This window comes from Sturnira hondurensis, unplaced genomic scaffold (genome assembly GCF_014824575.4).
Source record: "Sturnira hondurensis isolate 20B ecotype Veracruz unplaced genomic scaffold, ASM1482457v3 Scaffold0006799, whole genome shotgun sequence".
Classification (NCBI taxonomy): domain Eukaryota; kingdom Metazoa; phylum Chordata; class Mammalia; order Chiroptera; family Phyllostomidae; genus Sturnira; species Sturnira hondurensis.
The window spans coordinates 287,601-314,627 of record NW_028079430.1 but is presented as its reverse complement, the minus strand read 5'-3'; the positions used below and the strand labels follow the sequence as shown (position 1 = coordinate 314,627).

General features: G+C 60.7%; 1 protein-coding gene across 4 annotated transcripts; it reads left to right on the top strand.

Annotated features, from left to right (window-relative positions):
* Window positions 1–1,039: 1,039 nt before the first annotated feature.
* Window positions 1,040–25,059, top strand: CELSR2 (cadherin EGF LAG seven-pass G-type receptor 2). 4 transcript variants are annotated; one of them, XM_037050415.1, is made up of 34 exons: window positions 1,040–4,672; window positions 8,794–9,441; window positions 11,263–11,485; window positions 11,915–12,030; window positions 12,199–12,287; window positions 12,646–12,803; window positions 13,197–13,360; window positions 13,510–13,635; window positions 13,964–14,130; window positions 14,430–14,717; window positions 14,804–14,978; window positions 15,131–15,272; window positions 15,445–15,565; window positions 15,969–16,152; window positions 16,330–16,431; window positions 17,098–17,192; window positions 17,461–17,670; window positions 18,032–18,215; window positions 18,311–18,439; window positions 18,525–18,705; window positions 18,854–19,021; window positions 19,101–19,227; window positions 19,341–19,541; window positions 19,827–20,001; window positions 20,292–20,404; window positions 20,546–20,625; window positions 20,715–20,841; window positions 20,950–21,072; window positions 21,626–21,753; window positions 21,969–22,057; window positions 22,163–22,351; window positions 22,491–22,661; window positions 22,767–23,001; window positions 23,721–25,059. In XM_037050415.1, exons 1-34 carry the CDS (start codon window positions 1,345–1,347, stop codon window positions 23,725–23,727), a joined length of 8,763 nt encoding a protein of 2,920 aa, XP_036906310.1. In that variant the 5' UTR covers window positions 1,040–1,344; the 3' UTR covers window positions 23,728–25,059. The 4 variants fall into 4 exon arrangements, with proteins under 4 accessions (XP_036906310.1, XP_036906309.1, XP_036906308.1 ...); XM_037050414.1 differs by having other exon boundaries at window positions 23,471–25,059; XM_037050413.1 differs by having other exon boundaries at window positions 23,468–25,059.
* The last annotated feature ends 1,968 nt before the right edge of the window (window positions 25,060–27,027 follow it).

Genomic DNA, 27,027 nt, shown 5'->3' with positions numbered 1-27,027 from the left:
TTCACACTGGGACCTCCTCCCCTAGAACCTCTGGAAGCCTCACACCCCAGTCCGAGGGCCTGCAGGTGAAGGGACTCAGCAGCCCTGTGCAAGAGGTCATCTCTCCAGACAGAAGGCCCTGTTGGGCAGTGAAAAGCACCCAGGACCCAGGAAGCTTGTGCTACAGCTTGCCTTCACCCCCAGCCGACCTTGTGACTCGACACGTTTCATCCTCTCTGGGCGCAGCCTGGCAATGTTAGCGCGTGCATCCCAGCTGGCATTCTGCCCTGACACTCCCCACTCCCCTGCCCCTGAAACACCCAGGTGGTGTCCAGCTGGTGCTGGGCTTATTCTGCCCAGCGGTGGGACCCCAAGGGCAGCCTGGCTAGACCACAGCTTGATGAGGGGAGGGGCTCCAGACCACACTGTGCCTACCCAGGCAGGTGGGGTGTTGAGAAAGGCCCTTTTCCGCTCAGTCTGACCGAGACCTGAGGGAAGGGACAGCGATGAGGGCTCTTATGAGCAACCAGTGACAGCCAGCAGTTACAGGTGATGTGAGGTGGGCTCTGGCTTCTGAGAGCCCTTCAAAATGTTTTGTAAAACCTCTGTGCATACTTGGGATGAGAGCACTATTATTCCCTGTCTGGCACCTGATGGTTAATTCCTCTCTAGGAGGGGGTAGGGATCTGGGATGGGGGGTTCTGGACAAGAATCCTGGACTGGAGAGCATGCATGCGGAGGCGGGCGCTGGGTGGGGCCCACCTCCTTCGGTGCGGCTGGCGTCGCCACTTTAAGGCGGCGGCGGCGCGAGCAGGTCTATGGTAATGAGCCGCTGCCGCCGCCGCGGCTCTGCAGAGCTCGCCGGCCCGCCCGGGAGGCGGGGGAGCGTGGGGCTGGGCCCGGGGCCGCGGGGACAGCACCAGCCGCGGCGCGGACGCGAGGCGCGAGTGGGCAGCGTGGGGCCGTCCTGGGCGGCTGGGTCCGGGTGTGCAGCTCCGCGGGCGCAGGTGGGCGATCTCGCCGGGGCGGAGGGGGCACCTCGGGGATTGGGGGGCCGGCAGGGCCTGGGGCGCGCGGAGCTCTCGGGCGCAGGTGGCGAGAGCCGGGCGCGCAAGTGGAGGCGCAGCGCCAGCCCGCGGTGGTCGGGGTGACCCGGGCGCGGGCCCGGCTCGGGGAACGGTGGGAACCCGGGCGCATCCGAGGACGCAGCGCCGGCCCCGCCGAGACAGCAAGGCGCAGGCTCCCCGCGGGACGCACGAGTGGCCCCCGGGGACCAGCGCCCGGGCCCGGGCATGAGGCGCGGCGGGGCCGGCAGGAGCCGGAGGAGAAGCCGCCGTTGACCGGGCCAGCCGGGAGCAGGGAGAAATGCGGAGCCCGGCAGCCCGCACCCCCCTTTCCACGCTGCTGCCGCCGCCGCCGCCGCCGCTGCTGCTGCTGTTACTGCTGTTACTGCTGCCGCTGCCGCCACTCCTGGGAGACCAAGTGGGGCCCTGTCGTTCCCTGGGGACCGGAGGACGCGGATCCTCCGCGGCCTGCGCCCCGGTGGGCTGGCTCTGTCCGGCCTCAGCCTCGAACCTCTGGCTCTACACCAGCCGCTGCAGGGATGAGGGAACAGAGCTGACTGGCCATCTGGTGCCACATCACGATGGTCTAAGGGTCTGGTGTCCAGAATCCGGGGCCCACATCCCCCTGCCGCCAGCCCCGGAAGGCTGTCCCTGGAGCTGTCGCCTCCTGGGCATTGGAGGCCACCTTTCCCCACAGGGCAAGCTCACCCTGCCCCAAGAGCACCCGTGCTTGAAGGCCGCACGGCTGCAATGCCAGTCCTGCAAGCTGGCGCAGACCCCAGGGCTCAGGACAGAGGAAAGGTCCGCAGAAGAGTACACCGGGGGGCGCCGGAAAAGGAATGTGAATACAGCCCCCCAGTTCCAGCCCCCCAGCTACCAGGCCACAGTGCCCGAGAACCAGCCAGCAGGCACCGCTGTAGCGTCCCTGCGCGCCATCGACCCAGACGAGGGGGAGGCGGGTCGGCTGGAGTACACCATGGATGCCCTCTTCGATAGTCGCTCCAACCATTTCTTCTCCCTGGACCCGATCACGGGCGCTGTGACCACAGCCGAGGAGCTGGATCGGGAGACCAAGAGCACCCACGTGTTCAGGGTCACGGCGCAGGACCATGGCATGCCCCGACGCAGTGCCCTGGCCACCCTCACCATCTTGGTCACTGACACCAATGACCACGACCCTGTCTTCGAGCAGCAGGAATACAAGGAGAGCCTCAGGGAGAACCTGGAGGTGGGCTACGAGGTGCTCACCGTCAGAGCCACGGATGGTGACGCCCCTCCCAATGCCAACATTCTGTATCGCCTGCTGGAGGGGCCCGGCGGCAGCCCCTCGGAAGTCTTTGAGATCGACCCTCGTTCTGGGGTGATCCGAACCCGTGGCCCCGTGGATAGGGAAGAGGTGGAATCCTACCAACTGACAGTGGAGGCAAGTGACCAGGGTCGGGACCCTGGTCCAAGGAGCGCCACGGCTGCCGTCTTCCTGTCTGTGGAGGATGACAATGATAACGCCCCCCAGTTCAGCGAGAAGCGCTACGTGGTCCAGGTGCGGGAGGACGTGACCCCGGGGGCCCCGGTGCTCAGAGTCACAGCCTCCGATGGGGACAAGGGCAGCAACGCCCTGGTGCATTACAGCATCATGAGTGGCAACGCCCGGGGACAGTTTTACCTGGACGCCCAGACGGGGGCCCTGGATGTCGTGAGCCCTCTAGACTACGAGACCGCTAAGGAGTACACCTTACGGATCCGGGCACAGGATGGTGGCCGCCCCCCGCTCTCCAATGTCTCCGGCCTGGTGACGGTGCAAGTCCTAGACATCAACGACAACGCTCCCATCTTCGTCAGCACCCCCTTCCAGGCCACTGTGCTGGAGAGTGTCCCCTTAGGCTACCTGGTTCTCCACGTCCAGGCCATCGACGCTGATGCTGGAGACAATGCCCGCCTGGAGTACCGCCTTGCTGGAGTTGGGCAGGACTTCCCCTTCACCATCAACAACGGCACGGGGTGGATCTCCGTGGCCGCCGAGCTGGACCGCGAGGAAGTTGATTTCTACAGCTTTGGGGTGGAAGCCCGAGACCACGGCGCCCCCGCGCTCACGGCCTCGGCCAGCGTCAGTGTGACAGTCCTTGATGTGAATGACAACAACCCAACCTTCACCCAGCCAGAGTACACAGTGCGGCTCAACGAGGATGCGGCTGTGGGCACCAGTGTGGTGACCGTGTCGGCCGTGGACCGTGATGCCCACAGCGTCATCACCTACCAGATCACCAGCGGCAACACCCGGAACCGCTTCTCTATCACCAGCCAGAGCGGTGGTGGGCTGGTGTCCCTCGCCCTGCCGCTGGACTACAAACTTGAGCGGCAGTATGTGCTGGCTGTCACCGCCTCTGACGGCACACGGCAGGACACGGCACAGGTGGTGGTGAACGTCACTGATGCCAACACGCATCGTCCCGTCTTCCAAAGCTCCCACTATACCGTGAATGTGAACGAGGACCGGCCAGCAGGCACCACAGTGGTGCTCATCAGTGCCACGGACGAGGACACCGGTGAGAATGCCCGCATCACCTACTTTATGGAGGACAGCATCCCCCAGTTTCGTATCGATGCAGACACCGGGGCTGTCACGACCCAGGCAGAGCTGGACTATGAGGACCAGGTATCCTACACGCTGGCCATCACTGCCCGGGACAACGGCATTCCCCAGAAGTCCGACACCACCTACCTGGAGATCCTGGTGAACGACGTGAATGACAACGCTCCTCAGTTCCTGCGGGACTCCTACCAGGGCAGCGTCTACGAGGATGTGCCCCCTTTCACCAGCGTCCTGCAGATCTCAGCCACCGACCGTGACTCTGGCCTCAACGGCAGGGTCTTCTACACCTTCCAAGGGGGCAATGATGGGGATGGTGACTTTATTGTAGAGTCCACGTCAGGCATTGTGCGGACACTTCGAAGGCTGGATCGCGAGAACGTGGCCCAATACGTCTTGCGGGCATACGCAGTGGATAAGGGGATGCCTCCAGCCCGCACGCCCATGGACGTGACGGTCACCGTGTTGGATGTGAACGACAACCCACCTGTCTTTGAGCAGGATGAGTTCGATGTGTTTGTGGAAGAAAACAGCCCCATTGGGCTGGCCGTGGCCCGGGTCACAGCCACGGACCCTGATGAAGGCACCAACGCCCAGATCATGTACCAGATCGTAGAGGGCAACATCCCTGAGGTCTTTCAGCTGGACATCTTCTCTGGGGAGCTGACCGCCCTGGTGGACCTGGACTACGAGGACCGGCCTGAGTACATCCTGGTCATCCAGGCCACATCGGCGCCCCTCGTGAGCCGGGCCACGGTCCACGTCCGCCTGCTGGACCGCAACGACAACCCACCAGTGCTGGGCAACTTTGAGATCCTTTTCAACAACTATGTCACCAACCGCTCCAGCAGCTTCCCTGGGGGCACCATCGGCCGAGTGCCTGCCCACGACCCTGATGTCTCAGATAGCCTGACTTACAGCTTTGAGCGGGGAAACGAACTCAGCCTGGTCTTGCTCAACGCCTCCACTGGGGAGCTGAGGTTGAGCCGGGCCCTGGACAACAACCGGCCTCTGGAGGCCATCATGAGTGTGCTGGTGTCAGGTAAGGAAGGGCCCAGGTGATGCTGGGGAGGGGGTCTGCGGGGCAGCTGGCCGAGGAGGAACCCCTGAGCCCGCTGTTCTGCCTGGTGCCTGGCACAGAGGTTGAGGGGCAGGAGCCACGTGGGAAGGAGCCCCACCCAGGCTGAGCTGGGCTGCTACAGTTGGCTGCCCCTTGCCTACCAGCCTGTGATCTGCTGGAGGAAGTCTTGTGAGGCTGCCCTGGCCCTGACTGCCAAAAAATGTGAAAAAGGCGCATGGAAGACTGGGGGGTCCTGAGAGCTGGGGGAGGGGCACAGAGGCCAGGGAGCCCCCTCGGCACCCTCCACTCCAACAAGATACTCCTGTGATCTCATACAGAACTGAGGGCTGTGGGGTCAGGACCCTGCTGCTGGGCCTCTCCGGGCCCCTTCTGGATCCCAGCTGAACCTTGCACCAGCTGAGGGGGACTTTGTCTCAGGCATTCTTTTCCCTCCAGGCAGAAAGAGCCTGGCCAGGCTCCCCCTCCAGAGCTCCCACCGGAAGTGAGGCCAGAGCTCATTGTGTCTGTCCAAACAGACCCCACTGTCAGAGGCCCTGGTTCGGTCCAGCTTGGGGGAGGGGCTTCAGTGAAGCCAGGGCCAGGCTGAGTCCTCCTGGGCCTCCTTGCCACCCCATAGGCTGTTCTTAGGACACCAGGTCTCCCCTGCTGGCTGTCACCAGACTGGGTCTGGGGACCAGGATGAGCCAGAGGACTGATGGCCTCTGAGAGCAGAATCCCCTGATTTGGTTGAGAGAGAACAGTCCTGGGGCGTGGGAGCCTGGCCAGGACCCAGACAGGGCATTCCTGCTGCTTGGCCAAGCGCTCCGCCTGGAGGCTCCCTGGACAGAAGGGTAGGGGGAGGAGGGCTGGGGTGGGGGCGGCCTTCTGTCTTTCTATCAGCTTTGGGGAGGGAGCGCCATCAGCAAGGAGGGGCAGGCCCCAGGATGCTGAGCCCCTTCCCCAAGCTTGGTAACAACTGGGATCCCTTGTGAGCTGCAGCCTAGGGATGGACGGGTCGCGCACCCCGACTCCACACACATCTGGGAGGGGAATCTGGGCCTGAGGGCAGGAAGAGGCAAGAGAGAGACACAGGGCATGGCTTCAGCCTCCTCCCAAATCGAGGTCCTTCCTGGACGGACACCTCCCCTGCCCACGTCTCTGGGGACCACGGGAGCCGGACCGTGGGAGCGTTTAGAGGTCCTGGACCAGGTTCTGTGCCTTTGAGGCTCCAGTTTCCCCTCCAGGAGGAGAAAGTGGGAGGCTGGAGTTCCTGTATCCCAAGTCCTTCTCTGCGCTGGGAGTCCAGGTGGCTGGGAAGGACAGCCTCTCCCTCTTGTCCTCACCCCTGTCCACCCTAGGTGAGTGTGACAAGATGCTGAGGGATGGGGGCAGAGAAGGCCCCACCCAGCCTCCAGGGTCCTATCAGGGCTGATCCCCAGACCTTAGTTCCCCTGGGATAGAGGGGAAGGCCTCCCTGGCCATCCAGCCTTAGCCCCACCCTCTCCCCTCAGCCCTGACCCTTGGAGGCAGTCACCACGGCAACCCCAAAGTTCATGGAGGCTGGGGTGAGGGGGAATTGACTCCCACTGCCCCTTTGTTTTCCTTCTCTTGTTCTTTGTCTCTTCTTTCTTTCTCTGCCCTGTCCATGGGGGGCCCTTCTGCACTGTCCCTCCCCAGTGCCCTCTCCCCATCTCCTGCATTGGTCTCTCCCCCTTTCCCACTTTCTCCATTGCTGGCTCTTTTCCTGGGCTTTTGTGTTGCCCTGTTTGGTCTCCATGTTTCTGCCTCTCTGATTTCCCCTCTCTGGTGCCCATGGGTTGCAGCTGCCCCAGCCTGGGCCAATTGGCTCTCCTGGAGCCTGAATTCTCCCCGCCTCTTTCTTACTCTGCGAGGACCCCCCCAGGCCCGCAACCTCTACTGGCACATCTGCCAGGGGAAGGGAGACTTAGAGGCCGACTCTGCCACATTCTGAGACCTGGCACTTTTTCAGGTGTGGCTGTCTGGGCTCTGGGCTGTGGGCTCAGGTAGTGTTTCTGGGGATCAGAGGCCATCCCAAGTGCTTTGTGTCCAGGAGGATGGCTCAGGCAATGCACTCCTTGTCCCTGTTCCCACCGCTGACTGCCTTTGCACCTGAGGGGTGACCCAGGTCAAGGCAGGGGAGAGGAACGAAAAGAAAGGAGCGAGCAGTAGGTTAACTGCTGGGGATGAAGGGACAATAGCATAGGGGGCAGGTGGCCACAGATGGTGGGCCAGATGGGAAGCAACAGAGACACAGTGGGTAAGGGACATAGGCGGGGCCTGGGATGGTGGAGGGGGAATGTAGGGAGGAGTGCTTCTTCCCAGGGCTGAGTGGTGGTGAGGTTTCTCTTGCTCCTTGGCCTTGACTGCCCCCTCCCCTTCCTAATCAGTTAGGAGCACTCTGTGTAGACCCTTGGGCTGCTTTCTACCTGAAGGACCTATCTGCTCAAGGAAGCGTCTGGCAGAGGCCCCAGGTACACAAGAGCTCTGTGCCAGCACCATACCTGAGTGCGGTGGGGTCTAAAAGAGGGAGCAAAGTGAAGGCAGAGGTCATAGATCCCGACAGGCTTCCTGGAGTAGGTGAGTTTAGGTGGCTGGATAGGCCAGGTTGGAAGGAACAGCCTGTGAGATGAGAGTGGAAGGAGAAGTGGGTGAGGACAAGCAGGCTTGCTGTGAGAGCAGAGCAGGCGTGCCTTGAAATCCCAAGCCTTGAGGCTGGAGGGCAGGTGGGCAACGGGCTGAGGGCGTGGCTGCGGTGGCCTTCCTGGCCTCACCTGAGTCACCTGGTCTAGTCAGCCACCTGAAGTCGGCAAGACAGAGAAGCAGAGTCTATTCATAGACCCCTCCCTCTTCTACTCTCGCCCAGCCCCAGAGATGCCGCCTCCCGCCCCATTCCTGCTAGGATGTGCTTTTTTACATCTGCTCAGGGCCCCTCACAGAGACCCAATAGATTCTCATCAATATCTTAGTATTTACCAAACACCCACTATGTGCAAGACATTGTAAACAAAAATATGAATATTGTTTACAGCCCCGCCAAGCCATTTCCGCTTCCCCTTGGCCTCCAGCTTTCATTTCTGAGCAAGGTAAAAGGCATTCTTGTGTATTTGTGCATTCAGGTATATGTGGCACTGCTGGGCTTAGGGTGTGTGGGTGGAGTGAGAGAGCAGAGTGTGTTAGTACTTAGCTGTTTGTGAGTGAGTGTGTGGCAGGCATCTGGTGTAATGCCATGAGGCGAGTGGGCGCGGAGCAGCTAGAGGCCCAGGGCCAGAGAAGATGTGAGCCCAGTGGGGCTCTGTCTGGAGTGTGAGCAGCCCAGTCCTCCAGAGCATCAGAGTAGTGGGTGGTACTGCCACTGGCTAGGTGGCTCAGCTGGATTTCCTGGGGTGGAGTCCCCCCAGGCTACCCTCAGAAACCTAGAGAGTTGGGCGGGAAGAATGCTTTGTGTGGGCTGTTGCCATGGGGATAGTGGCCTGAGCCCAAGCAGCCATGCGGCTCAGTGGGAGGAGAACCAGGTGGCCCACTGACCCAGTTCGTCCCCAACTGTCTGCTTTGGGGGGGTGGGGGGAGGAGCACAGCCAGAGTCAGGGTTATGGTAGTGTTGAGATACAGAGGCTGGGTCGGTGGGAGGATTATATTTATGGGTCTCTCTTGGCGCTGTGGTCCTGTAGAGAGGTAAGAAAAAGGCAGAATAAGGTTCTCTGTAATAAGGGAAATCCTGAGTATTCTGGTAGAAGGGAGCAGGACCCACGGCCTGGGGAGGGAAAGGTGCGCACACATTGAAAGGTGTGCCATGCTTCCCACCAGAGGGTTTGGGGAAAGTGTGCGAGGAGAACTTCTGAAAGTTGAATCCCTGTGCACCTCCTGGGGCATAGGGGATCAATGGAGGCTCATCCTGAAGGAGCGACTTGCCTACAGGCCTTACACCCAAGGGAGCCCCTTCTTGGCGGTTGAACAACGGGAGAATATGTGGCTGGATTTCAGCCCCAGTCACTCCCCGTCCTTGGGGCTGTTGCCCAGGGCCAGGTCTATGGCTTGGTATCCCAGTCCCAGGCCAGGTCCTGACCCTCGTTGCCTCTTTGCAGATGGCGTGCACAGTGTGACGGCCCAGTGCGCCCTGCGCGTCACCATCATCACGGATGAGATGCTCACGCACAGCATCACGCTGCGCCTGGAGGACATGTCGCCGGAGCGCTTCCTATCGCCTCTGCTGGGCCTCTTCATCCAGGCGGTGGCGGCCACGCTGGCCACGCCCCCAGACCACGTGGTGGTCTTCAACGTGCAGCGAGACACCGATGCCCCTGGCGGCCACATCCTCAATGTGAGCCTGTCCGTGGGCCAGCCGCCAGGGCCCGGGGGTGGGCCGCCCTTCCTGCCCTCGGAGGACCTGCAGGAGCGCCTGTACCTCAACCGCAGCCTGCTGACAGCCATCTCGGCCCAGCGCGTGCTGCCCTTCGACGACAACATCTGCCTGCGCGAGCCCTGCGAGAACTACATGCGCTGCGTGTCGGTGCTGCGCTTCGACTCCTCGGCGCCCTTCATCGCCTCCTCGTCGGTGCTCTTCCGGCCCATCCACCCGGTCGGGGGACTGCGCTGCCGCTGCCCACCTGGCTTCACAGGCGACTACTGCGAGACCGAGGTGGACCTCTGCTACTCGCGGCCGTGTGGAGCCCACGGGCGCTGCCGCAGCCGCGAGGGCGGCTACACCTGCCTCTGCCGCGACGGCTACACCGGTGAGCCAAAGGAGGGGTCTGCTGCCTAGTTCCTTTCCAGAGTAGGGTACCGGTTTTCCTGGCCGTTCTCAAACCCCACGCACTCCTTTACACCAACCTATTGCAGAAGGCAGAGAGGGGAGTCCTCCTCCATCACCTCTCTCCCCACCAAAGCAGTGTAACTCGGGGAGGAGGCGGGGGCAGCGCTAATTCCAGAGCCAACCTGCTTGGATTTGTCCCCCAGCTTTGCCGCTAGTGGCTGCGTGCTTGGGCAAGTTGCTTAACTTCTCTGTGCCTCCCAATGTTAAATCGGAAAGGAGCCACCGGCTTGTGTCACACAGCAGTTGTGAGGATTAACTTAGTTAATGTAACACATGGACAGAGCTGGCCTATGGAAAACGCTGGCTGTGCTTTAAGGGAACATTGAGGTCAGGTGACTTACTCCAGGCCTCACCTCCAAGCCTGGTTAGAGATGAGCCTGGGCCTCCACCTTGACCTCCACCAACACTGAGTGGGTTACCTATCTGAGCTACAGTAAGGGCCTTTCTCTCTAGGCGTTGGAGGGAAGGCACAAGGAGCTGGGGGCCCCAGAGGAGGTCAGGTGTGGGGACAGGGGTTGCATAAGATCATTGCACCTGTGCAGCTGAGCAGAATAGTCCTGCCCTGCCCAGGTGCATAACAGAAGGACCTGACCCCGGAGCCTCCCTGTTGGCCTGCAACCCAGTCCCTGCCATTGCCTTGTGCTCCTGACCCCGCCCTGCAGGCTCCCATTTCTCCCCTGGACACCCCTTCACCTCTCCCACAGGGCCCCTCCTTCCCAGTGCCCTAGGCCTTGCCCCCTGTCCTCCAGAGCCGTGCCCACGACTCAGCCGGCAGTGGCAGGCAGGCGCCACTGCCTCCCTCGCTGCATCTTCCTGCCCAGAACTTCCAGACTTGACTCCTCTCAGCTGCTGCTGTGGGTGGTGGGGAAGAGGGGAGGGGTGGGCTTGGGGGAGGGGAGTGGAGTCTTTGTCCAGGAGGATGACAAGGGGGGGGCTTAGAGTAGGCGAACAACAGTTTCCATGGAAACAAGAGCCAGTCACTAGGCACAGGAGCTGAGAACCTATCTCCAGAATCTGGGAATGGGGAAGGAGAGAAAGGGGTGGATTTTCCCGTTGGAATTTTCAGCTCCTTCGTTGAGTCCTGGCCTGCTCCCAGGGCTCAGTTCCAAACTTAGCATCTCCCAAGTGTGTGGAGGTCCTCAGCCTGGGCCCCAGGGCTCAGAGTGGGAGTTCCCTGCCCCATTCCTGAGGTGTCCTCACCTCCCCCCCTGCAACCCCCATAACTCTGACAAATCTGAGTGGAAGTCTGGTCTCATCCCCAGGGAAGGAAACTGATCTTGGTGCCTGACAGGGACAAAAGCACCAGTGGGAGGGAGGGGAGGGGGGGTTGGCACCGGCTTTCAAGCCGACCTGTAGGCCCTTCCTTGAATACACATTCACCCCTGCAGGGGCCAGAACAACCCTGCGCTTGCTCGGCACCAAGGGCTACTAGGATTTGGGCCTTATGGTCAGGGACCTTGCAGGCCTATGCTCTTAAGGCCCAAAGGGGTATGGGAGGGGCTGGGACCTTCAAGGAGCTTGCTGGAGGGGGTATATGGGATGTGCTGAGAAGGGCCCAGAGGGCCAGATACAGCTCCAGGAAAGGCTAGGGTTTCTCAGAGGAGATGGAGGAAGAAGAGGGAGAGTTTGGGAGCACTGTGGGGTCGCAAGAGACCACAGGAGGTATCGCAGGTGGGAGGGAGTCCCAGTCCCTGCCTCCTCTCAGGGGTTTGGTCCTTACCCTGCCTTCCCTCTTGCTCAGGTGAGCACTGTGAGGTGAGTGCCCGCTCAGGCCGATGCAGCCCGGGTGTCTGCAAGAATGGGGGCACCTGTGTCAACCTGCTAGTGGGTGGCTTCAAGTGCGACTGCCCATCCGGAGACTTTGAGAAGCCCTTCTGCCAGGTGACCACACGCAGCTTCCCTGCCCGCTCCTTCATCACCTTCCGTGGCCTGCGCCAGCGCTTCCACTTCACCTTGGCCCTCTCGTGAGTGTCTAGGCCTGGGGGGTGAAGGGGCATGGTGGGAGCCTGGGCGCCTCCTGTTCTACAGATGAGGTGAGCGGGCAGGCCACGAACGTGCTTGGAGCAGGCTGTTGGTGGAACCCTGTCTGTGCACTTGGAGTAGCCCATGCACTTGGAGTTGCCCGTGCACTTTGCTAGCAGACTTTCCTCACCCACCAGGGTCCACCTATCACTCCTCCCACCAGCCCTCCAGGGTAGGGAGCCAGAATGCCGGGGGGGTCTGGTTCTGGTTTGGGTTCATCTTCCACATTCTAGCCTCCTGGCCTCTGGCTTTGGCCAAGGTGCCAGCCCTGTGGATGGTACTGAGTAGGATTCAGGACTAGTTGGGTGGCTGGGGTACTGGCATCCCAGTGGGTACCCCATTCCCTGCCCCCATCCCCGACTCCCCCACAGGTTTGCCACCAAGGAGCGTGACGGCCTGCTGCTGTACAACGGGCGCTTCAACGAGAAGCACGACTTTGTGGCCCTCGAGGTGATCCAGGAGCAGGTCCAGCTCACCTTCTCTGCAGGTGATCTGGGTGCCCTTGCCCATCGCCCAGAGGCTCCATGCCCCCAGGACCCTGACCCCAAGTCACACATGCTCCAAGCCACACCTGGGCCGGGGACCAAGCCTGAGCACACCCTCCCCATTCTCAGCTCTCAGCTTGTGTCCCAGCTTACCCAGGTTCTTTCCCTAGGGGAGTCAACCACCACCGTGTCCCCGTTTGTGCCTGGAGGGGTCAGTGATGGCCAGTGGCACACAGTACAACTGAAGTACTACAATAAGGTGGGTATGAGAGGGGGTCAGGGAGTTGGAGGCATTTGTCCTTGGCTCAGGTGCTCTCTAGACCTAGGTGGCACTGCCTCCAAGGAGAGTCATGGCACTTCTGGTGGAAAGAGAGGGAGAGGTGGACATTTGCCACCTTGCTGGGGCATCTCCATTCCAGTGGGTAGTATAGATGCTCCGTGTTCCGTTAGGCTGGCCACACGTGAATGGACATTAACGTAAGCTAAGTCGTGAACATACGTGTGTGCTTGTGTGTACATAAAGGGCTGTCAGTGTGTGCCGGGTCTTTGTGCCTGGCCCACAAGCCTAGTGGGCTCCTTGCCCACTGCTTCCCTTCTCTGCCCTTCCCTGTCCACAGCCACTCTTGGGCCAGACAGGGCTCCCCCAGGGCCCATCCGAGCAGAAGGTGGCTGTGGTGAGTGTGGATGGCTGTGACACGGGGATGGCCCTGCGCTTCGGAGCTGTGCTGGGGAACTACTCTTGCGCTGCCCAGGGCACCCAGGCGGGCAGCAAGAAGTAAGCAAGGGAATGGGCGTGGTTGGGGTGAGGTAAGGGGCTGGGCAGGGCCGATGGTCAAGAGGAGAGCTTTTGGGGGTCCTGAAATGGGAACCAACCCAGGGGAGGGCCGGTGTTTGCCTTGCTTCCCCCAGCCTTCTCAGTCTCCCGTGGGTGGGAGTGGGCAAGCCTGGGGGACTGCAGCAGGGCCTTGTGCCTTGGCTTGGAGAGGGAGTGGGTATGCGATGAGCAGCTCCAGGTTGAGGGTGCCTCCCTTCCCCCTGGTGCAGCTCTGCAAGGCCCCTGGGACTCTGAGGCCTTCCCCCTCTCTGGCCCGGTGGCAGGCTGCAGGGAGAAGGAAGAGCCACAGGTTGCTTGTGCTGCCTCACATCACCACCCTTATCGCTGCCCCAGGTCTCTGGACCTGACAGGGCCCCTGCTGCTGGGAGGGGTGCCCGATCTGCCTGAGAGCTTCCCTGTCCGGACACGGCACTTCGTGGGCTGCATGAGGAACCTGCAAGTGGACAGCCGGCACGTAGACATGGCTGACTTCATTGCTAACAATGGCACCATGCCTGGTATGGGAGCCTGGGGTGGGGCAAGTCCAGGAGCCCCATGCACAGAGGAGGGGCCGTCCCTGGTCTGGGGATACCCGCGTGTGGGGCCTCAAAGACCCTCTAGCCCCTGCCACAGGACCCCCACCTGAGCCCCCTTCTTCCCACCCTAGGCTGCCTTGCCAAGAAGAACGTGTGTGACAGCAACACTTGCCACAACGGGGGCACCTGTGTGAACCAGTGGGATTCATTCAGCTGTGAATGCCCTCTGGGCTTCGGGGGCAAGAGCTGTGCCCAGGGTAGGCCAAGAGACTGAGTCCTGGGAGCTGTCAGCTGTGCTGGGAACCCTGGCAGGGCAGACACTGGGCAGTGCCCAGCTGAGCTGGGCTGTGGGTGGAAAAGCGTGTCTGGGCAGAGCCCTAAGAGGATAGCACAGGAGACAAAGGGCTCAGTGACAGGCAGGCCTAGGCACAGCGTGGGGCGGGCCCCGGGCAGGTAAATGCTCTGGAGGGCGGGGCCGCCCAGGGAGTGGGTGCCAGGAGAGGCAGCGCCTCTGCCTCCCATGGACGTATCTCCCCAGGCACTTGGCTGCTCCACCCCTCAGTCTGCCTCTATCTGCCTCCCCAGAAATGGCCAACCCGCAGCGCTTCCTGGGCAGCAGCCTGGTGGCCTGGCAAGGCCTCTCACTGCCCATCTCCCAGCCCTGGCACCTCAGCCTCATGTTCCGCACACGCCAGGCCGACGGTGTCCTGCTGCAGGCTGTCACCAGGGGGCGAAGTACCATCACCCTGCAGGTGATGCCCAGTGGGGTAGAGGCAGGTGGGCCCTGGCCAGGGCTGCCTCAGCCTCCAGGGGGCTGGCTGGTCAGAGAGGGTGGGCAGGATCTTAATTTTCCTGGAAATGAAAAAGCAGCTTGACTGGTTTGGTGGGTCACTGCTGCCATCTATGGGGCCCAAGTGAAATAACACCTTGTTCTCTCTGGCCTTAGCCGAGGCAGCAAGATGGTTCTTTGGAGGGGAAGGGGAACTGTGGGCTGGAAGAAGAGCCAATTATGGTGGTCTGATGGTCCCCCTTTCCTCCCTCCTGGTGCCAGCTGAGGGGGGGCCACGTGGTGCTGAGTGTGGAGGGCACGGGGCTCCAGGCCTCGTCTCTCCGCCTGGAGCCAGGCCGAGCCAATGATGGCGACTGGCACCACGCAGAGCTGGCGCTCGGAGCCAGCGGGGGCCCTGGCCACGCTATCCTGTCCTTCGACTATGGGCAACAGCAGGCAGAGGGCAACCTGGGCCCCCGGCTCCATGGGCTGCACCTGAGCAACATTACAGTGGGCGGCGTGCCGGGGCCAGCCAGTGGTGTGGCCCGCGGCTTCCGGGGCTGTTTGCAGGTGAGCATCCTCCCCAGCCTCCCTGGCCCCGCCACCACCCAGAGGCCTGGGCCGCAGAGGGCCAACGCTCCCCCTGTCCTCCTCAGGGAGTGCGAGTGAGCGAGACACCCAAGGGCGTTAGCAGTCTGGATCCCCGCCGTGGGGAAAGTATCAACGTGGAGCCAGGCTGCAGCCTGCCAGATCCCTGTGACTCGAACCCGTGTCCTGCCAACAGCTATTGCAGCGATGACTGGGACAGCTATTCCTGCAGCTGTGATCCAGGTGAGCCAGGGATCCAGGAAAACGGGGCAGGTGAGCAGGTGCCACGGCCAGCTGATATGGTGCTCACAGTGGAAGGAGCGGGGTGAATGAGGGTTTGAAGAACGTGCTGGAGGAGGGTGGGAACTGAGCCTCTCCTGCCTTTCTGGTCCCAGGTTACTATGGGAACAACTGTACTAATGTGTGTGACCTGAACCCATGTGAGCACCAGTCCACGTGTATCCGAAAGCCCAGTGCCCCCCATGGCTACACTTGCGAGTGTGCCCAAAATTACCTTGGGCCATACTGTGAGACCAGGTAAGTGGACCAGCCCATAGCAGCAGGCCTCAGTGGCTATTGCTCATCTCTGGTTTGTCCCTCAGAGCACTGAGAACCTGGCTGAGTGGCAGCCAGGGTCAGAAGGGCCACACAAGGCCACACCCTACAAGGATGGCAGAGGGAGCTCATGCCTGCCTGGGTCCCTCTGCAGGATTGACCAGCCTTGTCCCCGAGGCTGGTGGGGACACCCCACGTGTGGCCCATGCAACTGTGATGTCAGCAAAGGCTTCGACCCGGACTGCAACAAGACAAGTGGAGAGTGCCACTGCAAGGTGACAGTTTGACCCAGGCCTTGACCTCTGTTCTGTACCTCCCGGACCCTTGAGGGCAGCAGTGGGGAACGACTTCCTATGGAGACTGAGGGTGGTGCTCCTTTGCTGTAAAAGGGTGGCAGGTGGCTGTTTGTCCTCAGTGTCTGGGAGGTCGGGGGACCCAGGACCGATACTTAGCTAGTGAGCTCTGGGCCTGCTGGACCGGTTGTTTGCTGCCTGTTCTGACTGGCTGGTGTCTCGCTGACGGACTAAACCCCCAATTATGGCCAGTTGTTAAACATTTTGAATACTATGGAGGGGAAACCTGAGGTCAGGGAGCCTCTTTCCAGAGGGACCCTAGCTGAAAGGATCCATGAGCATCCAGGAAAGGGAGCCTGAGCTGGTGACCCCTCCTTCCTGACAGGAGAACCACTACCGGCCCCCCGGCAGCCCCCTCTGCCTCCTGTGTGACTGCTACCCCACGGGTTCCTTGTCCCGCGTCTGCGACCCTGAGGATGGCCAGTGCCCATGCAAGCCGGGCGTCATTGGGCGCCAGTGCGACCGCTGTGACAACCCTTTTGCTGAGGTCACCACCAATGGCTGTGAAGGTGGGGCTCCCACAACGGGCAGGTGGCCCACCCCACGGTGTGCCAGATCCTGGTGTCCCAGGGAGGCCAGGACCAGGCCCCGGTGGCACACCTGAGAATACTGAGGGAGGGCTGGGCAGCCTGGGCAGGGCCTCCTGGGGACACTTGCTCCTGGGTGACCCGTGTGCCTCCCTGCAGTGAATTACGACAGCTGCCCACGTGCCATCGAGGCTGGGATCTGGTGGCCCCGTACCCGCTTTGGGTTGCCTGCTGCTGCCCCATGCCCCAAAGGCTCCTTTGGTAGGTGCTGGAGACCTAGAGTGCTATATGGAGGACTTGGCCTCTCATCAGTGGGGGGAGGGTGGGAAGGCCCTGGCTGCGGATCCTGGGACCCCCCTCTCTGGCCTCCAGGTCCTGGAGATTCCATGTCCATTCTCCCCTGGATCACAGTTCTTTTGCTCCCAAGGGTGCCCAGATGAAGGCACCTACATGTTGGGCCCTGAACGAAAGTGCTGAGAAGCCTGCAGTGTGCCCAGCGCAGGGCTGGGTGCTGGCAATTCAAAGAAGGATCCCACAGGGCTCGCAGCCTGGTCCTGGGGTTGTGCACTAGACAGATAGGCTGGGAAGGAGGTGGTGTTGGGTCCTGTTCCAGGAGACCCATTCCCTGGATTGGTGATGAGCGGCGTTCTCAAGCAGAAGGTGACTGAGAGCAGAGGTGGTGGCTGGAGAGGGGCAGCAGTGTTGGGGGGCCCCAGGATGCCACGCACCCGTACTCCTGAAGCCCTTGTCTGGGCTGATCTGGCAGAAACTGGCTGTAGTGTTTGGCTGTAGTGCTTGGCTGTAGTGCTCTGCATGCCTGTCTTCCCATTTCCACCTGGTGGTCTGCCCGTCTTCTGTCTCCAGCCCATGAGGTCTCAGTGGCCTCCCGTGGTCCCTTCATGAGGCAGCCTCTTGACTTTCTTCCAGGGACGGCTGTGCGCCATTGTGACGAGCACAGGGGGTGGCTCCCCCCAAACCTCTTCAACTGCACATCAGTCACCTTCTCGGAGCTGAAGGGCTTTGTAAGGGAACCTCCTCATCCCCCTCTCCCCCGTCCCCTTCCCCCTGCCCAGTCTCACTTGACCCGCCCAACTTTTGAGAGAGGGATTCTGGAATTCCAGCCCAGGTCTTCTGAGCTGCACTCCCTCCCTGCCCGCCCGTTGGAGAGGCCGCTTCTCTCTTTTGCCGAGGGTTCCGTACTCCAGAGTCCCAGTTCTGCCCTCTTGGTGCCTCGTTGTCACCCTCCTGTACTGACCCCCTGCCCTCCCCTTCCATCTGGCTCCATCCTAGGCTGAGCGACTGCAGCGGAATGAGTCAGGCCTGGACTCGGGACGCTCCCAGCGGCTGGCCCTTCTCCTGCGCAACGCCACACAGCACACGGCTGGCTACTTCGGCAGTGACGTCAAGGTGGCCTACCAGCTGGCCACACGGCTGCTGGCCCACGAGAGCGCCCAGCGGGGCTTCGGGCTGTCGGCCACACAGGATGTGCACTTCACCGAGGTGGGGCTCGGAGCCGGCGGGGTGGCTGGCAGTTGGGGGGGTGTCTCAGTGAGTGAGCCTGCTCCTGGCAACCCGGGGACAGAGTGGGGAGCACTACCCACCCCTGTCTTCGGGCAGCTCCCAGCTGGCGTGGGACCTCCTGAGCCAGGGCCCAGCACCGAGGTAACTTACCTCTTCCTGATGCTTTCAGAGGGAGGTGCCCATAAAAAAATAATGTTTGTCTTGGAGCTCCGTCTACTCAGGGCAGGAAGAGAGCAACATCTTGTACAATGAACTGGTCCAGGCACGGGCGGGAGCCCAGGGTGGGGATGAGAGGTGTGTGCTGCCAGCACAGCCCACTGTGACCGTGCCCCCCTCCCAGAACCTGCTGAGGGTGGGCAGTGCCCTACTGGATGCGGCCAACAAGCGGCACTGGGAGCTGATTCAGCAGACGGAGGGTGGCACCGCCTGGCTGCTTCAGCACTACGAGGCCTACGCCAGCGCCCTAGCCCAGAACATGCGACACACCTACCTAAGCCCCTTCACCATCGTCACTCCCAACATCGGTGAGGCTGCTGCCCGTGGCCAGAGGGGTCTGTGGAGGGAGCCCCTGGCAAGGGTGGCCATGCTGGGGCCAGCTGACCTGTGACCCCTTCCCTAGTCATCTCTGTAGTTCGCTTGGACAAGGGGAACTTTGCTGGGGCCAAGTTGCCCCGCTACGAGGCGCTGAGGGGGGAGCGGCCCTCGGACCTTGAGACAACGGTCATTCTGCCTGAGTCCGTCTTCAGAGGTCAGCGGGGGTCTCAGAGGCGGGATGGGAGCCAGGTGGGGTGTCGGTGCAGGGCCCAGCTGAGTAGACCATGTTCTTCTCCCAGAAACAGTCCCCATGGTCAGACCCGCAGGCCCCGGGGAGGCACAGGAGCCAGAGGAGCTGGCACGGCGACAGCGGCGGCACCCGGAGCTGAGCCAGGGTGAGGCTGTGGCCAGTGTCATCATCTACCGCACCCTGGCCGGGCTGCTGCCCCATAACTTTGACCCCGACAAGCGCAGCCTGAGGTGAGCAGCCGGAGAAAGGGGTAGGAGGGGTGCGGTTGTGGTGCGGGTTGCTGGCTGTGTGCGGAGGCGTGGCGCGGGACCTGGGATGAGGGGCGTGCCCCAGTCACACAATTACTGTGGGGATGGTGCCCCTGCTTCCCCCCATCAGGGTTCCCAAACGCCCAGTCATCAACACGCCCGTGGTGAGCATCAGTGTCCATGATGACGAAGAGCTTCTGCCTCGAGCCCTGGACAAGCCAGTCACCGTGCAGTTCCGGCTGCTGGAGACAGAGGAGCGGACCAAGCCCATCTGTGTCTTCTGGAACCATTCGATCCTGTGAGCTTGCACTGCCCTAGCTCCTGAGGCTTGGGGCCCAAAAAACCTCCTGGCTCCTGACCCAGCCTCCCTCCTGCAGGGTCAGTGGCACAGGTGGCTGGTCAGCCCGAGGCTGTGAAGTTGTCTTCCGCAACGAGAGCCATGTCAGCTGCCAGTGCAACCACATGACGAGCTTCGCTGTGCTCATGGACGTGTCCCGGCGGGAGGTTGGACCCAGGGGGAGCCCGCAGAGCCGGGGGGTGGGAGCCCTTGGCACCGGGCCGGGTGCTTGGGCTCTGCTCCTCCTAATTCCCCTGGCCCCTTGCCACCCACCCTGCAGAATGGGGAGATCCTGCCACTGAAGACACTGACATATGTGGCCCTAGGGGTCACCTTGGCTGCCCTGCTACTTACCTTCCTCTTCCTCACTCTCCTGCGTGCCCTTCGCTCCAACCAGCATGGTATCCGACGGAACCTGACTGCTGCCCTGGGCCTAGCTCAGCTGGTTTTCCTCCTCGGAATCAACCAGGCTGACCTCCCTGTAAGATGTCCCTCCTCACCCAACTCCCCGTGTTCTCAGGTGCCCTGAGGAGTCCTGCCCACCCCCATTCCAAACCCTGCTCCTGCAGTGGCAACTGACAGAGCCCATCCCAGGACCTGGCCCATGTTTTCCTCTTCTCTAGCTCCCCTTACTTCCCCAGCACCCTAGAAGTGCCTTCCTCTGGCCCCAACTCCCCCTGAAGCACCTCCCAACACCCAGGCCCTCGCCCTCTGCCTGACGAGAGCGCTGGGTGTGCCAGGCCGCTGACCTGGCCTGGGCCTTCAGTTTGCTTGCACAGTCATCGCCATCTTGCTGCACTTCCTGTTCCTGTGCACCTTCTCCTGGGCTCTGCTGGAGGCCCTGCACCTGTACCGGGCACTCACCGAGGTGCGCGACGTCAATGCCGGCCCCATGCGCTTCTACTACATGCTGGGCTGGGGCGTGCCGGCCTTCATCACAGGTACCCCGCCCCTGCTCTGGGCCTTGGGCATTCCACGTTCTCCCCACCTGTATCCCAGGCCCAGACGCCCTACATCCCAATGTCCCAGGTTAGGTTCTCCATGGATGTCCCCCTGATTGAACCCAGCCTCTGAAACCCCCACCGGGTCCCCTGTCCTGGGAGAGGATGGCGGGGATGGGTGGTGGGCAGCTCATACCATCTTTTGTGCTCGGCCCCATGAGCCCACCTAACCCCCTGATTCTGGGCGTTGACCACCCCTTCTTCCCCTGCTGCTGTCACCGTGCTCCCAGGTCTAGCCGTGGGCTTGGACCCTGAGGGCTATGGGAACCCCGACTTCTGCTGGCTCTCCATCTACGATACCCTCATCTGGAGTTTCGCTGGCCCTGTGGCCTTCGCTGTCTCAGTAAGTGCTAGAAAGTGGGCCGGGCTGACTGAGTCCTCAGGACCTGATCTCGTTAGTAGGAGCTGAGGCTGCCAGGGTCTGGCGGGGTGGAAGCTGTCTGTGCCCTGACGATGCCCATCACCCCTCCCCCTCCCCTGCTAGATGAGCGTCTTCCTGTACATCCTGGCGGCCCGGGCCTCCTGTGCCGCCCACCGGCAGGGCTTCGAGAAGAAAGGCCCTGTGTGAGTATGGGGTGTGGCTGCCTGAGCAGAGGGTGGGCAGCAGTGTGGGAGGCCTTGGGGCCCCACTCACAGCCCAGCCCTCTCCCCAGCTCGGGCCTGAGGCCCTCCTTCACTGTCCTCCTGCTGCTGAGTGCCGCGTGGCTGCTGGCACTGCTCTCCGTCAATAGTGACAGCCTCCTCTTCCACTACCTCTCTGCTGCCTGCAATTGCATCCAGGTACCTGGCCCAGCCCAGGCCTGTGGGAGCCCCAGGGAGGCGGGAGGGGAAGCGTGGCTGCGGGTACCCAGAATAAGCACCGAGACAGTTCCGCCTCCTGCTTGCCAGGGCCCCCTCATCTTCCTCTCCTACGTGGTGCTTAGCAAGGAGGTCCGGAAAGCACTCAAGTTTGCATGCAGCCGTAAGCCCAGCCCCGACCCTGCTCTGACCACCAAGTCCACTCTGACCTCGGTGAGGGGCCAGGGCCCAGGGAGGTGGAGGGGTCTTGGGGCATTGGGGGAGAGGCAAGAGGCCTAAGGAGCCTGTTCTCTGTGCTTTGGTCCCACTTTTCCTCCATCCCCCATCCTTTCCTATGTGTGGCCTGGGAATAGGGAGACCTGAGGGGTGGGGAGGAGGGATGGGCACGGAGCTTGGAAGAACAAGGTGACGCAGTGGCCAAGACAGGTAATCAGGTCACGAATGTCCAACACCTGAGAATCCCCTGGGACTCTTGGTGCATTTTCTGTGTCTCCCAGGGTGCTGTCAGGAGACAGTCCCTGGTGCCAACTTTTGCCAGCAAGCCCTTTCACAGGGCACTTGAAGTGGATAGGACCAACACTGCCGTGGCAAAGCCGAGCTGCGAGCACTGGGTGCTGCGGTGGGAGATGGCAGAGCCATGGGGCCTCTCTCAGACCTGGGTGTGTGGGAGGTAGAATTTAGGGAAGGCTCCATCAGCCCTTCCCTTCTAGCCTGGGACCACCCCATCTTGCTCCTCTGCTTACTGACCTCCTTACTCCCTGCTTAGTCCTACAACTGCCCCAGCCCGTATGCGGATGGGCGGCTGTATCAGCCCTACGGAGACTCAGCTGGCTCTCTGCACAGTGCCAGCCGCTCGGGCAAGAGTCAGCCCAGCTACATCCCCTTCTTGCTGAGGTGAGCCCTGGTGACATGTTTCGGGGAGGGGAGAATAGCGCTGTGCCTGCCAGATCCTGGCCAGCCAGCTGCTGGGAGTGCACACCATGGCTGACACCAGTGGCAGCTTGAATTAGAAGCAGTAAGGGACACGGGGCAGGAACTAGAAAACCCAGGGGAACGGGACACTGGGCACAGGGCCAGACTGCCCCTCTGTCATGGTCTTGTGTCCGTAGGGAGGAGTCCACACTGAACCCTGGTCAAGGGCCCCCTGGCCTGGGGGATCCCAGCAGCCTATTCCTGGAAGGTCAAGACCAGCAGCATGGTAAGGACGGATGCCCCCTGATGGCTGGTCAGGCGGGGGTGCAGCTGCCTGGGTTCTGCTGGGCAGAGGCGGGCGGGCAGCTGTGATCTTTCTCCCCTCTCTCAGACCCTGACACAGACTCTGACAGTGACCTGTCCCTGGAAGATGACCAGAGTGGCTCCTATGCCTCTACCCACTCATCAGACAGCGAGGAGGAAGAGGAGGAGGAGGCAGTTGCCTTCCCTGGAGAGCCAGGCTGGGACAGCCTGCTGGGGCCCGGGGCCGAGAGGCTGCCCCTACACAGCACCCCCAAGGGTGGGCCAGCGCTGGGGCCATGGCCTTTGGGGGCAATGGGAGGACAAAGGGCCTGGGGTTCCTGGGAGGCCGTGCCTGGGTGGTGACTCCCTTAGCTGTCTGCCTTCTCTGGGCCTCATCTTCTCCCTTCCTCCACCAGATGGGGGCCCGGGGCCTGTGAAGATCCCCTGGTCGGGAGACTTTGGGGCCACAGCAAAGGAGAGTGGTGGCAATGGGGCCTCTGAGGAACGGCCTCGGGAGAACGGTGATGTCCTGCCTTGGGAGGGGTCCCTGGGCCCCCTTCCAGGGCTTTCTGCCCAACCTCACAAAGGTGAGTGGGCAGCCTCAGGCCTCACGTGTGGCCAGTGGGGCTCTCTAGGGCAGCCCTGTGCCCCCACCTCCTGCTTCTCATGGCACTCGCCCTCCTGGCCCACAGGCATCCTCAAGAAGAAGTGTCTGCCCACCATCAGCGAGAAGAGCAGCCTCCTACGGCTACCCCTGGAGCAGGGCACGGGGTCTTCTCGGGGCTCCTCAGCCAGCGAGGGCAGCCGGGGTGGGCTTCCTCCCCGCCCCCCACCCCGACAAAGTCTCCAGGAGCAGCTGAACGGGGTCATGCCCATCGCCATGAGCATCAAGGCAGGCACGGTGGATGAGGACTCGTCAGGCTCCGAGTGAGTGTGGCCGGGTAGGCGGGACAGGGTGCAGAGGCCCCTGCTGGGCTCAGAGCTGCCTGCAGGCCTTCCCAGCCTGTTCTCCCTGGCAGACGACACAAGACACACGGGCAGTTTTTGTGGTCCAGCTCCCTTACTGCAACATGCCCACAAACCATGGTGCTCTGTGGGCTCAGCCCGGCCTGGCCTCGGGCAAAGTGAGGGAGGGCCGGGAGCTGGGGGCTGCTTTTCTGTTTCCTTCTTCTGGTGGAAGCTTCTCACTGTCCCTGCTCTGACTAATCCTCTGTCTGCCTTTTCTGTCACTTTCCTTTCCTGCCTCTCCAGATTTCTCTTCTTTAACTTCCTGCATTAACCCTGGGCCGGTGGTTCCCACACTCTGAGGCTCCCTGGCCTTCCCCAGCGGCACTCATGCCCCCACTCCTGTCTTGTGCTTTATCCTGCCCCCGCTCCCCACGCCTGTCCGCAGCAGCGACGAAACGTCCATCTGAGGAGCCTGGGCCTTGCCGGGAGGGGCGCCCACCCCACCCAAGGCCATCTAGTGCCAACTCCCTCCCCTATCATCCCCCTCACTGCACTTTGGACCCCTGGGGCCAACATCTCCAAGACAAAGTTTTTCAGAAAAGAGGAAAAAAAATTTAAAAAGGATCTTCACTCTTCATGACTTCAGGGATTAATTTTTTTTATATGCTGGAAACTGACTCCCCACTCCCTTCCCAAAGAGGATAGGACCTCCCAGGATGCTCCCCAGCCTCTCCTCGGTTTCCCATCTGCTGTGCCTCTGGGAGGAGAGCGACTCTTGGGGGGCCTGCCCCTCATTTGCCATCACCAAAAGGAAAGGACAAAGCCACATGCACCCAGGGCACCGAGCCCTGCAGGCTGCCCCGGTCGGGCCTCAGTGCGGCGAGGGTGGCCTGGCAGGGGCGCTCCTCACCCTGCCTGTGCCGCCCCTCCCAGGAACTGAAGAAGCCTTGTCCGGAGAGGGGGCAGAAGGACTCAGCGCCCCCGGACCCCCAAATGCTGCATGAACACATTTTGAGGGGAACCCGCGCCCCCAGGTGGTGGCCGGGCCACCCTAGCCCCTCTCCTTTTCCTGGACTCTGGCCACGTGCGAAGTCCAGGCGTTTGCTCAGTTCGCTGACCCAAAAGTGCTTCATTTCCCCGCCCGCCCCACTCGTGGGGAAGGCCAGTCACGTTCAGTTGCGCTTCTTTGCTGTTGTGTGGGTGGGACGGGGAGGAGGAGTAAAGGTAGTGCTGGCTCAGTTGCTCCCAGCACTGGTCTCAAGTCTGGGTTCTGGGGTTCACTCACCTACCCCCCAAGATCAGACGGACCACCCCACTTTGTCTGACCTGCTGTGGCCTCTGAGACATGTTCTATTTTTAACCCCTTCTGGGAATTGGCTCTCTTCTTCAAAGGACCAGGTCCTGTTCCTCTTTCTTCCCGCACCCCCAGCCCCCTCGCCCCAGCTCCCTTCGAAGAGAGAGTTAATATATATTTTTTATTTATTTGCTTTTTTTGTGTTGGGATGGGTTCGTATCCGGTCCCAGGGGGTCTGATGTGGCTGTAACAGGTTGGGTGTGTACCCAGCAGTCCTGGCATGGGGCCCGAGGCCCTTCCCCTTGCTCCAGGCCGTCACCTCCCTGCCTCTCCTCCCTCCTCGGTTTTGCCAACTGCTATTCGTTTGAGCCACTGTTTACGCTAAGCATGTATTCCAGACTTGTCACGGACTTCACTCTGGAGCAGGGGGCTACCAAAACGGCTCCTGCTTCTCATTTGTACGACTGGTCTCTGGCTTCCCTGTTATGGATTCTCCCCTCTGACCTCTCCCCTCAGCAATTCCTGCAAAGGGTTAAAAATTTAACTGGTTTTTACTACTGATGACTTGACTTAAAAAGTACAAAGATGCTGGATTCTAACTTGATACTAACCATCAGATTGTACAGTTTGATTGTTACTGTAAATATCGTAGGGTTTTGTGCTTGGTTGTTTTTTGTTTTTGTTTTTTCATTTCCCCATACTACTGAATAAACTAGTTCTGTGCGGGTCAAGCACTGCTGTCATTGCTTCTGCGTGGTCCATCCAGAGGGCAGGAGGCCTGGCCTCTCAAAAATGACCAGGCAGGGCCAGGTCAGGGGATTCGGATGCCAAGCGGCTGGTGTGAGCCAGTCTATCAGCACCCCAGTCGTACTCCCCGAATAGCCTCATCAGCGCAGAGCCCATGCCCTGGGCATTTCCAAGGAAGACATGGCAGGGAAGTATCATTTTCATGAGAAGGGACTTGCGTAGGTGGAGAGGAGACTACACAGGGCAGGCAGGTTTCCAGCCCAACCCCTTAGGGCTTGCATCCTGCAGGCAGAATTCAGGTACTGGGAGGGCTGAGCTGAGGGGCTGGTGGGAATATCAAGGTGCTCGGTGTTGGGGTACCTCCTAACTCTATGTCTCTGGACTATTTTGTGTGTCGTTTCCCCCCGCCCCAATGAAAATGAAGCAGCTACTCATACTCCAAGCCAACTCTGTACTCTGCACCATTACTTCTATTCCCAAGTTTCATGTTTTTCAAAGGTCTGTTTAACCAAGTAGGTAGGGAGTTAACATAGGGGCAACTGAGAGGCGACTGTACGAACACAAACCCAGGAACTGGAGCGAGTGACTTCATCTCTCTGGGCCTTAGTTTCTCTGCCTGCAAAATGAGGATAATAATAGCATCCGCCTAATTGAGCCTTTATGAGAATTAAATGAGTCAACACACGTAAAGTGCTTAGAACAGTTCACAGTGCATAACAACTAAGAGGCCAATAAACACTGGCTTCCCTCGATGTTCCTGCTGGGTGGGGGCAAGGGGTGGATGCATAAAGAGAAAAATAGAAAGCCAGACCAAAGAGGAGGGAGTCAGCAGGTGGCTGAACAAAACTGCTGTGGCACACAGACCTCCTCCCTGGCTGGCACTACCTACTTAATACATTTTGCTCAAGCAGGTTTGGAGCGGGTGGGGCTGGGTACAAAATTCAGGACTGACTCCGAGGGCCAAAGGAACCTGTCTTGTACTCTCTGGCCACCAGGTGGCAACAGCACATGGGTCTGCAGCTCTTTTGGATTCTAAGGACCTACCAGAGCCAGGCCCATACCCAGGCCACACTTGGCATCTGCTGGACCCACCTAAGTGTGTGCTTAGGCTTGCCAACCTTTCAGTGCTTCTGTCATAGTGAGTAGTCACCAATAGGCCCTGCTTACTAGACACTGGTGCAAGAGTTACCTGGGAAACACACCTGATGTGTTCTTGCCTCTGCCAAATTCCTCCCAGGTCAAACACTCAGTGTGTCTCCATACTTCATCCCCCAACTCAATTTTTGGAATCCCAGAGCTGCAAGAGTTGCTGCAAGAGGCTGAGGGAAAGGTGAATGTCTAGGCAGCTGTCACTACAGTAGAGGTGTGTGTGTGAAATGAACCTGAAAATCACCCATAAAAAGGAGAAGCTCTGGCTGGTGTGGCTCAGTGGATTGAGTGGCAGCCTGCAAACCAAGGGTCGCCACTTCAATTCCCAGTCAGGGCACATGCCTGGGTTGCAGGCCAGGTCCCCCGTGGGGGGCACATGAGAAGCAACCACACACTGATGTTTTTTTCTTCTCCCTGCCTTCCCCTCTGGAGAAGTGGAGAAGAAAGCAGTGGAGGGCCCTGGCCTAGGAACAGAGGGGCATTTTGGTACCTACGCAGGACGCTTAAGGGCATTTAAGCCTGGGTGGAGTGGGCATCAGCTGGCATGAACTCCCTTTGCCCAGTTGCCTGCTGGTTTCTTTAAGTCATGGACTGGCCTTCAAAGAGAGACATTCTTTCAAAACTCATAAGGAATTGAGCTGGTCCTGGTTGCAAAGTCAAAGGTTCTGAGAAGAGGGAGGCCCTTAGTCACATCTGTTACAAATGGGTCTTTGTTGTTCACTGAACACCCATCTTGCCCTCAATTACTTTTTCAATAATGAGTGAAATCCTCTCACCACATACAAATCACAACACTAGGCATTGCAGGGGATTAT